This window comes from Phalacrocorax aristotelis, chromosome 10, assembly GCF_949628215.1.
Source record: "Phalacrocorax aristotelis chromosome 10, bGulAri2.1, whole genome shotgun sequence".
NCBI classification, from domain to species: Eukaryota; Metazoa; Chordata; class Aves; order Suliformes; family Phalacrocoracidae; genus Phalacrocorax; species Phalacrocorax aristotelis.
Genome location: NC_134285.1, coordinates 19,384,564 through 19,403,514, shown reverse-complemented (window position 1 = coordinate 19,403,514; position 18,951 = coordinate 19,384,564). Strand labels below are relative to the sequence as shown.

Sequence of the window (18,951 nt, the reverse complement as noted above, 5' to 3'; positions counted from 1 at the left end):
AAAGACTTGGTGGTTTTTAAGATGTAACTCTTTAGATCATGTTTTCTCTATGACTAATGGCACGAAACAAAGTAAAAGACAACACCAAGCCTGTATTACATTACAGGCTAGCCATGTTCATTTATCATGTTAACAGCACTTCTCAGATGCTAACATTGTGCTACAAACATTCCTGTAACAATGCCAACTAGTTTGCAATTTAAGGAAAGGAAGGCTTCTGAAATGGCTTTGAAGGAAAATATACCTTCAAAATTAAAATGAACTTTTTAATATTTATATATATAATTATTTTGGTACTGAATCATTTGAGTTGGCCCCATTCCAGATTCTGGTCAATACTACACTCCTCCAAACATACCATAGGTGATCTGAATATTCTAATAGATTTTTTAATTTATTTTAATGCAACAACTTTATCTTATTATAAATGCCAAATTTCAGATTATTTTAGCTTCAACCAAGCAGTGCCTCTATTTTAAAGTAGTAAATTTAGGCTTTGACGGGGCCTGTACACCAGATGTGATTTCACCAGTACATCGCAAATACTCACTGCTCTTGCCAGCCATTCTCCTTTCTGCTCATGATTACATGTACGCAGTACAACATAAGCATAGCTACACTCACATTGTTACAGCTTTTTCTGATCTGGAAGATATCATGAGCTGTACTGATGTAAACACATTTTAGATCAGTATGACACGAACATAGGGTTCATTCTATCATTAGAGTTGCACTAATATTTTTTCTTTTATTTCAATCTACTAGAACATCACCGACAGGGAAGTGGGATAATCTCGGTGTGACCAAGGAAGTTACATCAAGCATGTTTTAGTGAATACTTCAGTCAACAGGTTTAGTTTTGTGTTTTTTGGGTTGTTTCCCATCCTTCCCCCCCAAACAAAGCACAGCAATTTATCATATCAGTGAGAACAATGATCATGTACTCCATGATCATCTAGGTTTTAAGTTGCAAAGATAACAGCAATAGGGTAAGGCTGTAAAAAAAAAATCTTGACATTCCTGCCCAGTCTCCAGAAATACTGGCAATTCCCTTCAAGTCAAATGCAGTCCTGCTCTTGAAGTTCAGGTCAAAATCTCAAACTTGGTTACTAGATGTTTGCTACTTTTGAAACCTATGCTTACTAAATGAATCAGCAACAAGATTTGATTCATGACATCATTACACCAGAAAACTGGCAGAGTGAACACAAACAGATTTTTGAGATTTAAGCACACTCTCCTTTTATAATACTGTGATCTTAAAGACAGGGGGGAAAAAAAGGAATTGGCTAACTTTATTACTAGTCTAGCCTGGGAAAGGCACAGAAACAAGATGTTCTAGTTTTAAATGCATTCTAAAGCACTCCTTGCACCCAGTCACACCACAACACTGTTAAGAGCCCTAGTTACATCTGTTAGAACATAGTTAAACTGTTTGACCTTCTAATAGAGCAACCTGACCATATTTTTAAGCTATCCCAGCAGATTTCTGCTCCGACATGGTCTGAATTCTTGTTAATGGGCAAAGTTATCATCTGTAAAACATGATTAACTTGTTACCAGACCCTTCAGGACGGCTGCATGTTAAGCTACAGCTGAAGCACAAAGTATGCATTAGCAATTTCAGCAGGAGATGTAGTAATGTGGAAAACCTAAGTTACATAACAAAACGTTAACAACAGAACTTCGGTGTCAGTACTAACATTTACAAGGTAGGAGCAGCAACTGCCCTCTCTAAATGGAAGAGCAAAATCCTAATGCTTCAGAATTTTTTACTTGCCTATCACTATTTCTTAGTATTGAGCCTCAATTTACTCTCAGCATTTCAGTCTCCAGTTGTTCTGCTTCCTAACATAGGATTAACAATTAACCACAAATAACTCCCCAGGCTTCCAATCTATTTGTCCTTTCATTACCAGGATTGCAGTAGACCATTTTAGCTTATTAAGAGCACATTACTGAGCAAGTATTATAATTGAAATAGCTGTAACACCCATAAAAGTAAATGAACACAAGGTAAGTTCTTCTCCACTTTACAAACTAAGGCTTCCTGCAGTCATTAGGGACCAACTTCACCTGGCTGAGGCCGAAGCTTACAGGAAATTTTATGCCCTCTACTACTGTGTTCGTCTGCTACAGCAACAAGGCTCTTCTAACATATCTTTCCAGGAACCTGGATTCCATTAGATACTTGCTTAAATGAAACATACAAAAAACCTTTAATGGATGTTGCTATTATTATGCAGGCCAGCCATTTAATATATATGTCCATGCATTCACTCCTAGACATACTTAGTAAGGAATTTGTAGATTTTAAGTCAGAGAAGTATTTCTAAGCATGAGTATAACCTCCAAGGCACATAGCAGACCCCTACTATAAAGGTGCCTCTGCCTTATCCCAAAGTCTACAAGAAACCAACTAGATCCGTTTTCCTTCCATTATTTCTGGTTGTTCATCCTTCTTTTTCTTAAAGGTAGTAGCAGAGAGTATTGGTCCATCAACAGGGATGATGAGGGTAGGGCTATCTAGAGCTGAGTGAAAGTAATGGAGAGAAAATAAACCATATGCAAAACAGTAGTGGTAGAAGAAACACATCCAGAGGATAAAGGCAACAAGAAGTTACTTGAAAAAGGCAGATAATTAAAAGAAGTAAGGTGCATCATGCAAGATGGTCAAACAGATTTAACAGGTTACTACTGAAAAGATTTCATTGCTCCCTTCCCTTGCTAAGGTTTGCTTTGTCATTCATCAGATTTTTTGCTGGTCTAATGTACCCCACTAACCCCCCAAAACACTCCCCACCTTCCTCCTCTCCATCCTCCCAATTATCTTTCTGTTGAATTAGCAACTTGAAGCTGTTCAAAAAACTTCAAAAATATAACAGTACCATGGCTGACAAAGAGATGCTGGGAATGTGGAGAAATGATAGGGAAAGAAGATGGATATCCTCCTCCTTCACAGCCGTGTCAGTCATCTCATCTAACTTCATCCTTACATGTGCTCTATACAAATTTAAAAAGTTGCTTAACTATCTGAGGAATAATTGGTTTATGAACATTAGGCCAATTAGTATGCTAAAAGTAAAGGTGACAATTAGATGATCAATGCAGAGGGCAGGGGGGAAGCAGTGTGAATAAAGCGGGGTTAAGGGTGGAAGCATAGACTATCCTAGTACTCTATCATTCTCCCATACAAACCCATATCCTGCCTGTCTTGTCTGTTTTAGATAAAGCTAAAAATCCTTTGCATTTTCTTAAGCAAAGGTAAAGAATTCCACATTCAGAGACCTATCTTTTAATGTTTTACTTTGAAATCTTTCCAGACTGAGATGACTCAACTCACTTAAAGATCAACAGATGGCCCAGCTAGCTCTTGTTACCCTTCTCCCAGGATCAGAGGCTTTCTGAAGTTCTCCAGGAGACACCATCTTGTGGACAGCTTTCATAAGCATGAGATATGCATAAACAGCTTACTGTCTATTCTCTTCATGTATCAGCTTTCAGAATACTCGCCCTTCCTTCTTCCACACTCACTAGGCTATACCAATTGCTGTACAGTAAAAAAAAATACTTCTGAAGCACTTAACCTGTCATTTCCCCAGTGCAGAACAAACTACTCTAAGTGGGAGGCTCCATGCAAAAGTTACATGCAGAAGTAGCGGTTTAAACAAGTATCTCCTTTTTATAGCATTATACTCCTCTGTCTAGAGCTACTTACTAATAGATAAATTTTGGAGCAGATGTATTCTTGTGTGGGTACACTTCAGTACCAGCCCAACAAGGAGACAGACTGAAGCAAGCACATACTTATCCTGGTCATATGCTTCAACTTCCTCATCTTGGAAGTCAGAACATGAAGCAGAAAACATGCACACTGGTTTCCTCCCGACCTATAGTTAGGATGTAGGAGGAAAAAGTAGTTTCAGATCTCACAATCTAGATGTAGCTATGGACATCCAAGGGTATCAACCTTCTATTTCGGCAACTCAGCACATCACAATATTGAAATCAAGGGTAACAAAAGCATTTTCAAAGGAACAGTTTTGTCCTGGCTCTTACAACCTGGTTTCGTTCAGGTGGTGTAAGCTTCTTCAGACTTCCTTGTTTTATTTAGGAAAAGTGAAGCTAAGGAAAAATGTAATATTTAATAAATACTTTAAAAGTGTAGAAGAGAGTTAATCAGTAACCATGGCTATAGTCATTTAGAGGATAAGGGCAGGGGAGGAAGCCAAACCAAGGCATATAAAAAGTTTTGCCTCCATCAAAACCCTTCTCTTACATCTCTGTAACTCAGTAAAAAGTAAGTGCCTTGAAACTGCACATGGGCAGGCTGGATTGAAACATCTGGCTAGGAAAAGAGTCCAGCTTTTGATTAGAGTTCCAGATACAACTATCCATCTTCTCTAATCATGAGGATTAGTCATAATCTACCAGATCTTCTCTGCAAAGTGCTCTTTATCTTGCCCCATTTGAAATACACAGATAAGGACAACAGCTCATTTTTAATACATAGATAAGAACAACACAGCTTTTCCACTTCTTCAGAAGGGTGGTACACATTTAAAGATTTATTTCATGCCATTAAGAACTGCCTATCACTTCTTTTCCTATCGTAGTCACATGAGCGATTTCTGTCACACCTGATTTGCAAGTCAAAGGTATAACCCATCCTTACGGAAACATTCATTCCTGCTCACAGGAAACAAACAGAAGACATGCCCTCTAAACTGGTGGTGGTAAGCAAGTGATAACTTCATCTCACTTGTCCCAAAGTAGCAAGTTCTCTTGGATCAGTATTTCAGAAACCAAGATTTATGACCCTCCGATCTACAGTTCTTACTCTCCCCTCACTGCTTTTTTCAGGAAGTAGTTTTCCATTACTTAAACTTAATGGTCTCTACATATCATGGGTGCCAGGGCAGGTTTCAAAATTTGAATGCTGCTCTAAGTCAGCCACATTTGGGAGCAGGATATGCTTAGAGGCTAAGACTGTAAGTTAATGGATCACAGTTTGCACAGTTGCTGGGATTTTCCAAATGAACTTCACTTTCTTTCCCAAGTACCACATGATTATCAACACTGAAAGTCAAACTCCTCCTGATATGTAACACTATGAAACTAAGCATTGTGCAACAGACATTCATAGCATATTTAATTAATTACTTCTCTTACGTAAACCAAGTACAATCACTTTGAAGTTTATACAAACTTTATGGACTCAACAGGTGAATCTGAAGTTGGAGGGGGGAGTTGAGGAAGAGCATGTACTACATTCAAATTATGCTAGTCTGGCAGCCATCACCTTTATTCATCAGTGAAGACTAAACCCAAATGCAAACTTCGAAGAGGCTGTTAATATTTTTCTTTCAAGTAATTTAATCGAGACAAACTTTTGAGATTAACCTTACCTACAGCAGAATCACCTGATTGGTATGTCACAATTGCCAATTAGCCAATGCTACAATGGATATGATACATTGGCTTCGCTGACAGTGGGCTTAAGAAGTTCCTGCCCATCCAAAGCTAATTGTTTCCACACCCACATCCATTCTGTCATCCCTTCAGCTATGCGAGTCCAAATGTTTACAGTATAGCCACAGTCCAAATCACTGGAGTCAGCTTAAGAATATCTACACAAACCAAAAGAGGAGGGTATTTTTAACCAAATAATGACTGGGTAGTCCTGTTTACAGTACAGCTCCACAGCCAAGTACTTAAGTGTTTACTGAGAATTCAATTTGTGGCACCAGAAGGAACTGCATATTTCCTTCAGGAAACTGCAGTAAACCGGCAGTACTGCCAAAGACAGCGTACCTTACAACTTGTCACCTTCATATTCTAAGCAGCAGTTCTAGCTTTATAGTTAGGTTGGTTTATAAGTAAATCTAGCTTTTATAGGTTTATAGTGCATCCTACAATCACATTTTGCAAGATCATATACAAAACCCCAGGTGATCCATGAATCTACATTTGTTTACTGTGATGGAGTTGCTATGAAAAAAAAACAACTAAGTCCATCCCAGCCAGACCCCATATATTATGCCACAAGGTCTCTTTTCCCTTCTTACTCTCTCCTACATTCTCTCCAGCTTCCCTGTGAACTGGAAACAGAATCACCCTGAAAACTGATCAGATTCCTTTTTTGTTGTTTTGCTTGGCAGGTTTTCAAAGCTGTAAGTTTGTTTCCAAAGACAAGCCTTGAGCACCAGCATCAACACAGACAAGCAACAGACTTTCAGAGGAAGTATGGTCTTAGACCAATTATGTTAGTCACAAAATTGCACACCAGTACAATCATGGACAGCTCTTATTTGTCATACGTTTCCATAATATTAGTGTAATCTGTGGGAAGCATCAAAAGGGAAGAATAAGCAATTTAATACAATCAAAACTCATAATTAGTTCAGTAAATAAAGAACCAATACCAACATGCAATACAATAACCAGAGTGAGAAGGCTGGAGAACGACAGCAGGCAGAGACATATTTTAACAGGCAATTATCCCACTACAGTTTACCTTTCATTTGAGAATACACTTTTCAGCAGACTCAGTCCATCAAAGTGAAAAATGTTTTGCAGACAAAGTTTAAGCCTCATCCTTATTTAATTAAGTTGTAACAAACTGGTTCACTTCTGTAGTTTTCAAATTGTAGACGGAAGACAAACTTTAAAGGACATGGAATATCCTGCACTACTACATTAAAGAATACAATGTGTATTTGTGTAGTCACAGTGGCTCGGTTACAGCTCTTTTTATTTCTGACAATACTAATAGACATGGGTGTTCAACAGGAGGTGCAAAGTTAGGAATAGCAGAGGGCTTGCAGACCAAATTAGTGTTAAGAGACACATCAAGATCCCATGTCCCCAAAAATATAAGTGATCTTTTTGTTATGAAAGCCAGGATTAAGACGACATAGTGGAACCATTCTTGTAATAACTATTAGAAGCAACATGTAAAGAAAGGTAAGAAATAACAGTCTAAAAATGTGGTTTCATATTTCTGAACGTTTGTTGCAAGACCCTGAATACCAAACCTGACCTTTCTTATATTAACTACCACAAACCTTCAGCACTACAATAAAGGGAATTGGTATTTAGAGCACCTCAGTTAAACAATCAGATTTCTCCTAACCTTTCATAAAAGAAAATTAACTTGAATGTCCACGCAGGCAGTAGGTATGAAAGAACCTGTTATAGTAGCCTCATTGATTCACCATATGAGGAAAAGGTGTTGTGGTTTAGCCAGCAACTCAGCCCCACACAGCTGCTCACTCACTCCCCCACCAGTGGGATCGGGGAGAGAATCAGAAGGGCAAAGCTTGTGGGTCGAGATAAGAACAGTTTAATAATTAAAATAAAACAACAACAAAAATGCAACGGGAAGGAAAACAATGAGAGGCGCGAAACCCGGGGCAGTGAGGGGGGAAGGGGAATGAACCACCAAAACAAACCGCACTGAGGCAGCCGCTCACCACCCGCCAACCCAACACTGCCAGTCCCCGAGCCACAGGTGCCCCCACACACACCAACTGCGCCCATTAATATACTGGTCGTGGTGTCACATGGTATGGAATGAACATCCCATTGGCCAGTCGGGGTCAGCTGCCCCGGCCGTGGCCCCGCCCCTCCCAGCCTCCTGCCCATGTGGCAGAGCATGGGAAGCTGGAAAGGTCCCTGACCACCACAGGCACTACAGTGAAGAGAATTAACCCCTTCTCAGCCAAAACCAGCACATTCTCCACCCCTTATTCCATACCATTTACACCGTGCCCAGGTCCCGTACCATCTGTCATGGTTTGGCCAGCAGCTCAGCCCCACACAGCTGCTCGCTCGCTCCCCCACCGGTAGGATGGGGGAGAGAATCAGAAGGGTAATGCTCATGGGTTGGGATAAGAACAGTTTAATAATTAAAATTAAAAGAAACAACAACAGAAATGCAATGTAAAGGAAAACAACGAGAGGCGCAAAGCCCCGGGGCGGGGGGAGCGGAGGGGAAGGAACCACTGAAACAAACCACACACGACGCAGCCGCCCGCCGACCCGATGCCACACCGCTCCCAAGCCGCCAACTGCCCCCCCTTAATATACTGGTCATGGTGTCACGTGGTATGGAATGAACGTCCCATTGGCCAGTTGGGGTCAGCTGCCCCCACCACGGCCCCGCCCCTCCCAGCCCCCCCCCGCCCCCCCGCCACTCAGCAGAGTGAGGGAAGCTGGAAAGGTAGCAGACTCCCACAGTGAGGAGAATTAACCCGTTCTCAGCCAAAACCAGCACGCCATCCAATACAACCTCACCAGCCACCACCCCTCCCCCTCCCATCCTTGACATAATACACAGACATCATTCCCTTAGTCTATGGACCTTCCCTGTAAAATGTCCATTGAGTTCACCCGGTCCATGACTCTGGGCTCCATCTGTCATATCAGTCTTTCAGGGCAGGGGAGATGGTGTGTGTGTGGCATTGGGTTGCTGCATACCAAATCAGTCATCGTTCTGTCACTGCTGCACTTGGCTTGTTTCAAAGTTCATCTTCTATGGATTGGGAGGTTTGTACTATGATATCATTGATACAACATAGAGATGACATAAAATATTATATAGCATTTTGCATTATGCTGTTCAGTTCATGGGCTGTTTTCACCCAAAATCAAATCTCCTTGACTACCGGACTCCTCCATCCTCCCGCATCACCCACCAAGTGTACCCAGGTCCTCGAGCAAAAGCAATCCCACGAATGGGTTTGCCTTTACCCAAGGCAGGAAGTACCCAGACAGTTTTCCCCAGCATATTTTTTACGTGCACTACAGGGACTCTATCCCCGTCCACAGTACGTAAGGGCTCTGACTGGGCAGGGCCAGCTCAATTGGCAGATCCCCTCATGTTGACTAACCAGGTGGCTTTTACTAAATGTGTGTCCCAGTGTTTGGATGTTCCACCCCTCCATTGCTCTTCACATAGTTTTTAACAATCCATTGTACCGTTCAATTTTCCCAGAGGCTGGTGCGTGACAGGGGGTGTGATACACCCACTCAATGCCATGGTCTTTGGCCCAGCTGTCTATGAGGTTGTTTCGGAAATGAGTCCCGTTGTCTGACTCAGTTCTCTCTGGGGTGACATGTTGCCATAAGACTGGCTTTTCAAGGCCCAGGATAGTGTTCTGGGCAGTGGCGTGGGGCACGGGATATGTTTCCAGCGTGGCAGTCGTTGTTTCTACCATTATAAGCATGTGGTGCTTGCCTTGGCAGGTTTGTGGGAGTGTGATATAGTCAATTTGCCAGGCCTCCCCATATTTATATTTCAGCCATCGTCCCCCATACCACAGAGGCTTTACCCGCTTCGCTTGCTTGATTGCAGCGCATGTTTCACATTCGTGGATAGCCTGCACAATAGCATCCGTGGTCAAGTTCACCCCTCAATCATGAGCCCATCTGTACGGTGCGTCTCCCCCTTGATGGCCTGAGGTGTCATGGGCCAACCAAGCTAGAAATAATTCACCCTTATGTTGCCAGTCCATATCCACCTGAAGGATTTGGACTATTTTCTTCCCTTTCTCAAAAACTTCTGCTGTATGTCCCACACAATGACGTCATCAATGTATTGAAGGTGTTCTGGAGCTTCTCCCTGTCCCAGTACAGTCTGAATCAGTCCATGGCAAACGGTAGGACTGTGTTTCCACTCCTGGGGCAGTCGACTCCAGGTGGACTGTGGCCTGCACTCTGCTGCCAGAGGGATTGAGAAGACTGCATTAGCAATATCAGTTGTGGCACACCACTTGGCTGCCTTTGACTCCAGTTCATACTGAAGTTCTAGCATGGCTGGCACAGCAGCACTCAGTGGCGGCGTGACTTCGTTCAGGCCATGGTAGTTTGCTGTTTGCCTCCACCCTCCGTTAGACTTCTGCACTGGCCATATGGGACTGTTAAAGGGTGAGTGGGTCTTACTGATGACTCCTTGGCTCTCCAGTTCACAAATGAGCTCATGGATGGGAATCCGGGAGTCTCGGTTGGTGCGATATTGCTGCCGGTGCAGTGTTGTGGTGGCGATCGGCACCTGTTCGTCTTTGACCCTCAGCAACCCCACAACAGAAGGGTCCTTCGAGAGACCGGGCAAGGTAGACAGCTGTTTAATTCTCTCCATCTCCAAGGCAGATACTCCAAAAGCCCACCAGTACCCTTTTGGGTCCTTGAAATACCCTCTCCTGAGGCAGTCTATGCCAAGGATGCCCAGAGCCTCTGGGCCAGTCACAATGGGGTGCTTTTGCCACTCATTGCCAGTTAGGCTCACTTTGGCCTCCAATACTGCTAGCTCTTGGAATCCCCCGGTCACTCCAGCAATGCTGATGGGTTCTGCCCCTATATAGTTTGATGGCATTAAGGTGCCCTGTGCACCGGTGTCCACTAGAGCTTTACACTCCTGTGGGTTGGATATGCCAGGCCATCGGATCCACACAGTCCAGTAAACCCAGTTGTCCCTTTCCTCCACTTGGCTGGAGGCAGGGCCCCTCTAGACCTGATCACGGCATTCGCAACTCACTTCCTGTAAGTGTGAATCAAGAGTCTCTCTATTAAGCTCAGAAATAAAATCAGCACTTCTACTCCTCTGTCTGGAGACCTGCTCACTGGAAACTGGAGCAGCAGCTTTCCTGGAAGAACCTCCCTGAGTGATTGTTCTTTCTTGCAACCCACTCACCTGTGCCTCTAGGGTTGAGGTAGGCTTGCCATCCCACCTCGTCATGTCCTCTCCGTGGTCATGCAGGTAGAACCATAGGGTGGCCCATGGTGTGTATCCTCTCCCTTGAGCAAAAGGATGTTTGTTCCTAACAGCTAAGACACCACTCCGTAGAGGTGGGGAGTAGGACATATCTTCTTTGAGTTGCTGGACCTCTTGGGATAGTTTCTCCACAGCAGAGACTAGCAAGGAAAAGATATTTGCTTCGTACTCCCGGAGTTTATCAATCACCTCCGCCACTGTTGGTGCCTCGTCCTCTCTCCAGGACATCACTGCCAATGAGTTTGCATACAAGGATGGTGTGCTCTGTACAAACTGCCGCCACAAGGATCATGTGCACTGGGCTTCATCTGGATCTTTGGATGACTGTTGATCGTCCAGGTCACCATAAATCACCTCAAGCACAGCTAATTCCCTTAGACACTGGATGCCTTTCTCCACGGTCATCCATTTCCCTAGGCAAAATACAGTATCTTCTTTGAAGGGATGCCTTTCCTTCACTCCAGACAGGAGTCGCCTCCAGAGGCTGAGGGCTTGTGTCCCTTTTTCAGTTGATTTGTCAACGCCCCCTTCGCCAGAAATGGATCCCAGTTGTTTGTCTTCTTGCCCCTCTAATTCCAGGCTACTGGCCCCATTATTCCAGCATCGGAGCAGCCAGGTGACTATGTGCTCACCTAAACGACAGCTGAAATTTTTTAGAATATCTTGCAACTCACTCAAGGACAGGGATCGGGTGGTCTCTGTTTCATTTATGACTTCTTCCTTCTCTCCTCTTGACAGCTCTGCTTCTTCATCACCTCTTTCTAAAGAAGTTGACTTTTTCTTCCAAGATTTCTTCTTGAGTATAGGGGCAACTGATTCTCTGAGTCAGCTCCAGTACCTGTCATGGGGGTTTGAGTAGCCACAGTGCCTGTCATCAGGGCTGGAGTGACCACAGTGCCTGTCGCTTTGTCTTTTAATCCAGACACCTTCTCTTCCCCTTGGAAGCACTGAATACTGTTGAGCAGGGCTCGGTACACATGGGCCAGGCCCCAGCACATTGCAGTTATCTGTGTCTCTCTGGAGTTCCCAGCATAACAACATACTTCCTCCACATATTCTACTATTTTTTCAGGATTCTGCACTTGTTCAGGGGTGAAACTCCAAAAAACTGGGGGTGCCCACTGCCCTAGGTATTTGCCCATGCTATCCCACGTGCCCTGCCACTCATAACTATCAAGCCTTGGGGCAGATCTCTGGGTGATATTCTTAAGTTGGTTAGTCAAAACCAAAAGAACATGCCCAAAACCTAATAAGTATATCTTAACCAAGGATGTTCAAGATTCAAAAAGGTTATTGAAATAAAGGTGAAGACATCATAGAAAAAAGTAGCAAAGATACCATTCTGTATTTCCTCCATATAAAATCTCTCAGAGGAGGAGGTATAATTGCTAATTGCCTCAATGAGGGGGTATCCAAAGTACAGTAACGGTTTCAGCAAAAACCCCAACCACCAGATAAAGCTGAAAACCAGTGTTTGCGTAACAAACCTCTTACACAAAACATTACTAATCACAGCAGAACAAAGCAGACTAAGCAAACCAACACCAATCTTTAACACAAACTGCATAAACAAGAACATGGTGCTGTGACCAGCCGTTATTATCTCAAACCCTCGAGCCCCATGTTGGGCACCAAAAAAGACTGTTGTGGTTTAGCCGGCAACTCAGCCCCACAGTCGCTCGCTCATTCCCCCACCAGTGGGACAGGGGAGAGAATCAGAAGGGTAAAGCATCCTCTAGCAGCCAGCCACCACCACAGATATGCCCATGCAAGGACAGCTGAATTAGTGACAATACCCACCTAAGAGTGCCATTTTCTCCTTTGTCTAGGCTGGTGAAACGACTGTACAAGCGGGTGATTTGACTGTGGGAGACTGGAGAAAAAAAAAGAAAAAGAAACACAAATTAGCATGTCAATGATTCCTCATAGGAACAGACCTCATTACACTGAGCTACTCTGTTGCCAGAAGCTGTGTTCAAAAAAAAGATTGCCTTGTACTTCCAATGTAACTTGTTTTGTGCAATCAACAGTTTAGGGACTTCATGACATTGGATCTGAAATATTCAAGAATCCACAAATAAGCCCATTTTCTTCAAAAATTTGTCTAACTCTGCCTTCTACCCATTTATGTTTTTTGTCTCTAACATTCTTTGGTTATCTGATTCAGTAAGTGGCAATTAAAGAGAAAAAAATACTCGACTCAGTTCCACTGTATTTCCCTTAATTCCTTTATAGCTAGAAATAATCTGGACACAGCCTCCACTGATGACCTCTATGTCATTCATAACATCGCTGACCTCTGTTGCAGTATGTATCCTTCACTTTTGCTTATCTCTACTCCTGCTGTCTTTTTCCATAAAGATGAAAGTGTACCCAGTTTTTCTGCATCTGGAAAGTGGTCAGAGAGACTTTACACCTGACTACTTTTTTTCCTTTGCAGGACTGCCCGAATCTGAACAGCTTGTTCACATTGGTGTTCACTAAAGTAATTTCCAGGCTTCTAGGACATTGAGTTAAAAATTAAAAAGCCTATTCCTAAAGAAGTTTAGGAGGGAGTTGGGACACAAAGCAAGCAGAAAGTTAGTGCAGACCTTTTAAATCTGCAATTGAAACAGAAACTCCAAAGCCAACATTAAGTTTAGCATCATTGTGTCAACATTACCAAGATATTAGACAACCCAAGATACCAGACATCTGGATCTTTAGAAGAGCCCACGATGGGAGCAGGTTAAACCTACCTAGAATAGCAATTTCTTTAACACTGAAATAATGCGCTACAGAAGATCTTGGCTTTTCAGAGCCTCTTCAGATGAAGGTAATAAGTACATGAAATAAGACTGAATTAACTTTTAATGTTTACTCAGTAAAGGCATTACTTTCTACAATGTTAAACTCGGACTTAATGTAGTTTTCACATTCAATTGTTTTAAAAGCCTTCACCAGCACATGTACAATGCTTTTGTTACTTGCTAAAACTTATTTGGGAACAGGCTGCACAGCAGTTGTCTGATCTATGACAACTGAGGCAACATACTTTTTTCAGGTTTGTTCTTTCTCCACGCTATTTGTTTAGGTTCAACTGTTCCCTCCTCTAGGATGACCTGCCAGCAACTGGGGTGGTTTTTTTTTTTCTTCTCCCTTGTCTCCTCGGCAACTTTCATTCTTTGCATAGGGTTGGGCAATTTGCTCTGCTCCACCTAAGGCAACTTCTTTACAATCAAACTGGGCAGCTTGCTCAATTTCAAGTTAAACACCACACGCACAGAAAGCAGGCACCAGTATTTTAAAGACTTCAAATTTCTGCATTTCTGATATAGCATTTTAGATATGATATGCAATAACAACAACTGATGATGAAAAAAGAATAGTCTGGAGTTGCATCTCTGATAAGAAGCCCTGTACTCCCACTCCTCCCTGGAAAGAAAGGGTGATGAGGATTCTACTCAGCTATCATTTCCAAACTAACACCAGCAACTCCATTTTTGGAACACCTGCATAACAGCTAGTACAGGTGTTATGTAGCTATTGACAGAAGAAGAGGTATGTTTGTTAACATTGTATTAGACAAAAAGCACATCATAGCTATATGAGAAAGGAAGATGATTCAGGTTCACCACCGTATTATTCCATAATTTCCTTTCTGGCTCTCATCCCTCATGAAAGCTGTATCACTGAACACTTTTCAGAGCCTTCTCATGTAAAATAAAGATTTTGACATTCCCTCCTGACCATAAGAGAACAAGAAACAAGATCTGCAATTTATGGTTGCTTCTCAAAATCAAAGATTAACGCTTAAAGCTAGCTGAAACACAATTGATCTATACTGCTATCCCACTAAGGACCTTCTAAAAGTTTAAGTCAAGATCTCTAGAACAGGAGCTGTACTCTATTTGATTTCTGTTAAATCATTGGAAAGTTTTTTCACAATCAGACATTCTGAAACTCTTGTCTAAAACATTAGCATAAACTCAAATATATTATATTTATATACTTATATAAAAATATCAAGGAACAAAAATCTATAACCTGATGCCTCTAAATTTTTTTTCCCTAAGCTCCAATATGAGCATTGGTTTATTTTTAATCTTTAGGTAGAATGCTTCAGAGCATGGGAACAAAGGGCGTGAACCGAACAGTTTGAATACTGTTACGTTCCAATGGCTTTTCAAAAGCTTGTAACAGAATGCAGACAGGCAACACCTTGGACCTCACATCTGTTTCTTATGGTTGCTACTGAAATACGAAATACTTGAAGGTTTTTTTTTCAAACTCAAATTTCAAAACATTTATATGCAAAGCAAACAATTTGTGTACAACACCATATAAGATTTATGACTGTCAGCTTCAGGCTTAGCACCTGTTGCTGAGAACCTGATGGAGATTTTCTGTCACTAAGTAGATGTTTCAGCAGACATGTTATTCCCCAGTTCCTGGAAACATTACCTTTGCAGATGTTTCTAAACATATTACGCTAAGAAGTGGGTTTTACCACAAAATAAAGAATTAATATAGAAGTTTAATCCAAACTTAAATTTCATTCAAGACATTAAGTGTCATTGTATGACTCTTGAAAGACTATGCTTCCATTCCCCTAAAAGATATCTTTTAATCTGTTCAGCTAAAGAACATTAACATTTGGTTTAATCACTCACGTTAGTATCATCAGCTATTCAGTTTTGTGCTACATAAAATTGAAGAAAAGTAGTATAATTCCATAGTTGAAGTCAATTGAATTGGTTAAGTGTTCTGTTCAGTGCTTCATATTTATCCCAGACAAACTGAAGAAGTCATGTTTCATAGTAAGGAGGCCAAAAAAAGAATCCTTGGGAGCACTTATCAGAATGTCAGTTCAAGATGGACATGTAGCACTGCCAAATCGTTTCATGTCTACAAAGTCCTTTTATCAAACTTTTTAGCAGGTAAAGTGTCATCAGCATCAAGTTTCTAACAAACCACAGCATACTGTATTCAGTAACACTAACTTAGCATTTTCCCTGTGAACTTTGTTCCAGATAAACCAGCATCCTGGATATTTTTTCCCCACCTTGTACCTTACATAGATATTTGCACCTATATGAAGTATATAACAGCAGTAAGAGCTTGGTGGAATTTTCCATGTACCTGGAGAAGTAAAAAAAGCAGAGGAAAATCACATCCCGAGACTGTGGTTACAGACTGGGGGGGGGGGGGGGGGAAGGGGGAGATTTGATAAAGTCAGCAAGACATGCTGTGTTGACTTACAAGCAAGCATGAGTCAGAGATTAGCAATGCTTGATTAACAAAGTTGTATTACTTAAATAGTAAAAACACAGGAAAATGAACCAAACCAAGCCACAAAGGTTAAAGCCACCGATCACAACCTTAAGCTCCCTGCTTTGAAGATATCTGAAAAGCATTTAGAGGCTAACTAGAGCCAAGTTATTTTATTGCTTAAAATGCCTACACAGCCATCTTAATGGTATTTACTTAACTATCACTTAAATACAATTCTAGGGATAAAAACCACTGACAATAAATTAAATATTGACATAAGGAAAAAGTAAAATCTTTTGGAAGAACATTCCAGATTTGGGGTTTGGTTTTTAAACCAAGCTACCTTTGGTTTAAAAGTGGATACCTTTACTCTATGATCTTTGTGATTAAAAAAAACACCACAAAACTCAAACACAAAACCAAAACAGTAAGTTCTTGCTGGATAAGCAGTCTTTGACATTCCTACTTGTTTATTATAGCCTTCCTGTAGAAGGTTCCCTTGACAGATGGAAAAAGGATCATGGAAACTATGTTAACTCACTCAGCTGTCCATTACGGTAGCCAGTACTGTCTTAATTTTCTTCCACTCCTTTTCTGTAGCCACTTGTTTTCCTGACACAAATAAACTATCACCTAAAATAAATACATCATCCCATTTCTATTGGTAAGAAAACTAAGGAAAGTATTTTCATGTAGCAAGAACAGATCAGTAAGCATAAGAAGGAAAAAATGTGATCTGGCAGGACCTTGTTTTCCTGACAGAGGGGAGGGAAGCGTGGAAGCAAACCACAAAGGATACCTATGATGTTACGATCTCTCCTCTCCAAGCAGTTAGGAGGGCACCCTCTATTTACAATCATTCAGCATTTGCTAGAATTCTCAGCTAGGCAACCATTCTATCAGCCAAATTAACACCACTGAGTGTTACCTTTTCTCAGGTACTTTGCATTTATGGAGAACAACTTGATAGAATTATATAGAGTAAAGTAGCTATGTACTACAGTCCAACTTGAATAATGCACTCCTAGCTGTTGCCTAGTGCAGGAATTCTCACTTTTTAGTTAACCACACCTAACTTTCACAAGTGGCATTACCTCCTTCATGTTTTAAGCACCACTCAGCATTCATTCTGAATACCATTAAGGCAACTTTAGCAATAGCCTATGAAACAATAACATCTGGAAAAAAGTTTACTATACAATGAGAGCTTTTTTGGGCTAACAACAGCTGCTAGAGAGAAACTCCACCACTGGAAACAGAGACATACAGCTCTTCAAAATCCAACGAGTTCTCTGACAAGAGGCAATACTGCAGATACCAAGAGCACTGCTTCTCTCCCTTCCCGCTCTGATCCCGCTGCCGTTGTACAGCCTATCTTTGCCTCCTTAAGCCACAGTAATATCTCCCCCCAACCCTAGAACAGCGAGGATCCAAGGGACTTGCAGATCCCAGGTGCCTGGATGACAGCTTTTGCTTCCCAGTTGCCCTGAGCAAACACAATCTCCCAGTGACACCTCTTACACCCAGGCCAGCCCACCTCACCTACCAGCAGCTGTATTTACAGCGGGCAGTCACCACCAGCCCCGAGCAAGGAGGCAGGCAGAGTAGAATCACAGAATCATAACAGTTGGAAAAGAACTCCAAGATCATCAGGTCCAACCACCAACCCAACACGCCTCCTAAACCATGTCCCCAGGTACCATGTCTACACGTTTTTAAAATACTCCACCACCTCTCTTGGGAAGCCTGTTCCAATGCCTGACCACTCCTTCGGTGAGGAAGTTTTCCCTAATATCCAGTCTAAACCTCCCCTGATGCAACTTGAGGCCATTTCCTCTCATTCTATCACTAGTGACCTGGGAGGAGAGACCAACACCCACCTCGCTACAACCTCCTTTCAGGAAGTTCCAGAGAGCGATAAGGTCTCCCCTCAGCCTCCTCTTCTCCAGGCTAAACAACCCCAGCTCCCTCAGCTGCTCCTTATCAGACTTGTTCTCCAGACCCTTCACCAGCTTCGCTGCCCTTGTTCGGACACGATCTAGCAACTCAGTGTCCTTCTTGTACTGAGGGGCCCAAAGCTGAACACAGGACTCGAGGTGCGGCCTCACCAGTGCCGAGTACAGGGGCACAATCACCTCCCTGCTCCTGCTGGCCACACTATTCTTGCCAGAAGCCACGATGCCGCTGCCCTTTTTAGCCAACAGTACCGACGGAGACGCGTTGCCCGCGGGTTCCTGCCCGTCGCGAGCGGCACGGTTGCGGGAAGCCGAACCAAGAGGCCCTTCCCAGGCTCCCGCAGGCCTACGAGACACGCCCGCCCCAAGGCACTGGGGACAACGGGGCCCCGGCCCGCAGCCAGGAAGGCAGCGGCCGCCCTCGCCTCCCCGCAGCGGGCAAGGGCCGGAGAGCAGCCCTGACGGGACCGGCGGCGGCGGGGCCGGCCGAGGCGCCTCCCCGGCGGGAGGGAGGGAGGGGACGCTGCCCCGCTCGGGCGCCCGGCCCCCCTCACAGCCCACCCCACGCCCCCACACTCACAGCCCGTCTCCTTCTTGATCTCCTCAATCTCCTCGTCTCGCAGCAGCGTGGACGCCCGGGACCCCATCGCCGCCGCCGAGGTCTGAGGGGACCGAAGGGCCGCACTCCACACCGGGGAGAAGTTACGCAGCAACGGCGGTACCACAACTACCCCCAAGGAGAGAACGGGACGAAACGGCTCCAACTGTGGCCGCCCGATACACTAAGGCGGAAGAATCGGCCCGCACCGACTCTTATTTCGGCGCCTGGCACGCCCCGGCCCGGCCCGGCCCGCCCCCGCCGCCCGCCTCGCCCCGCCCCTCAGCGGCCACCCGTACGCATGCGCACAGCGCGCCTAACCACTGCGCACGCCTCGTCCCCGGCGGCTGTTCCCAACTGAGGCAGGTGGG

At 43.4% G+C, this 18,951-nt stretch overlaps 1 protein-coding gene across 1 annotated transcript in view; it reads right to left on the bottom strand.

Annotated features, from left to right (window-relative positions):
• CHP1 (calcineurin like EF-hand protein 1) overlaps positions 1-18,852 on the bottom strand; it is a 45,384-nt gene extending 26,532 nt beyond the window's left edge. The window contains exons 1-2 of the mRNA XM_075105582.1: positions 18,563-18,852; positions 12,575-12,647 (exon numbers count right to left, since the gene is read on the bottom strand). Of these exons, the coding sequence (XP_074961683.1) occupies positions 12,575-12,647; positions 18,563-18,629 (140 nt within the window). The 5' untranslated portion in view covers positions 18,630-18,852. The remainder of the gene's footprint in view (positions 1-12,574; positions 12,648-18,562) is intronic.
• Positions 18,853-18,951: the final 99 nt, after the last annotated feature.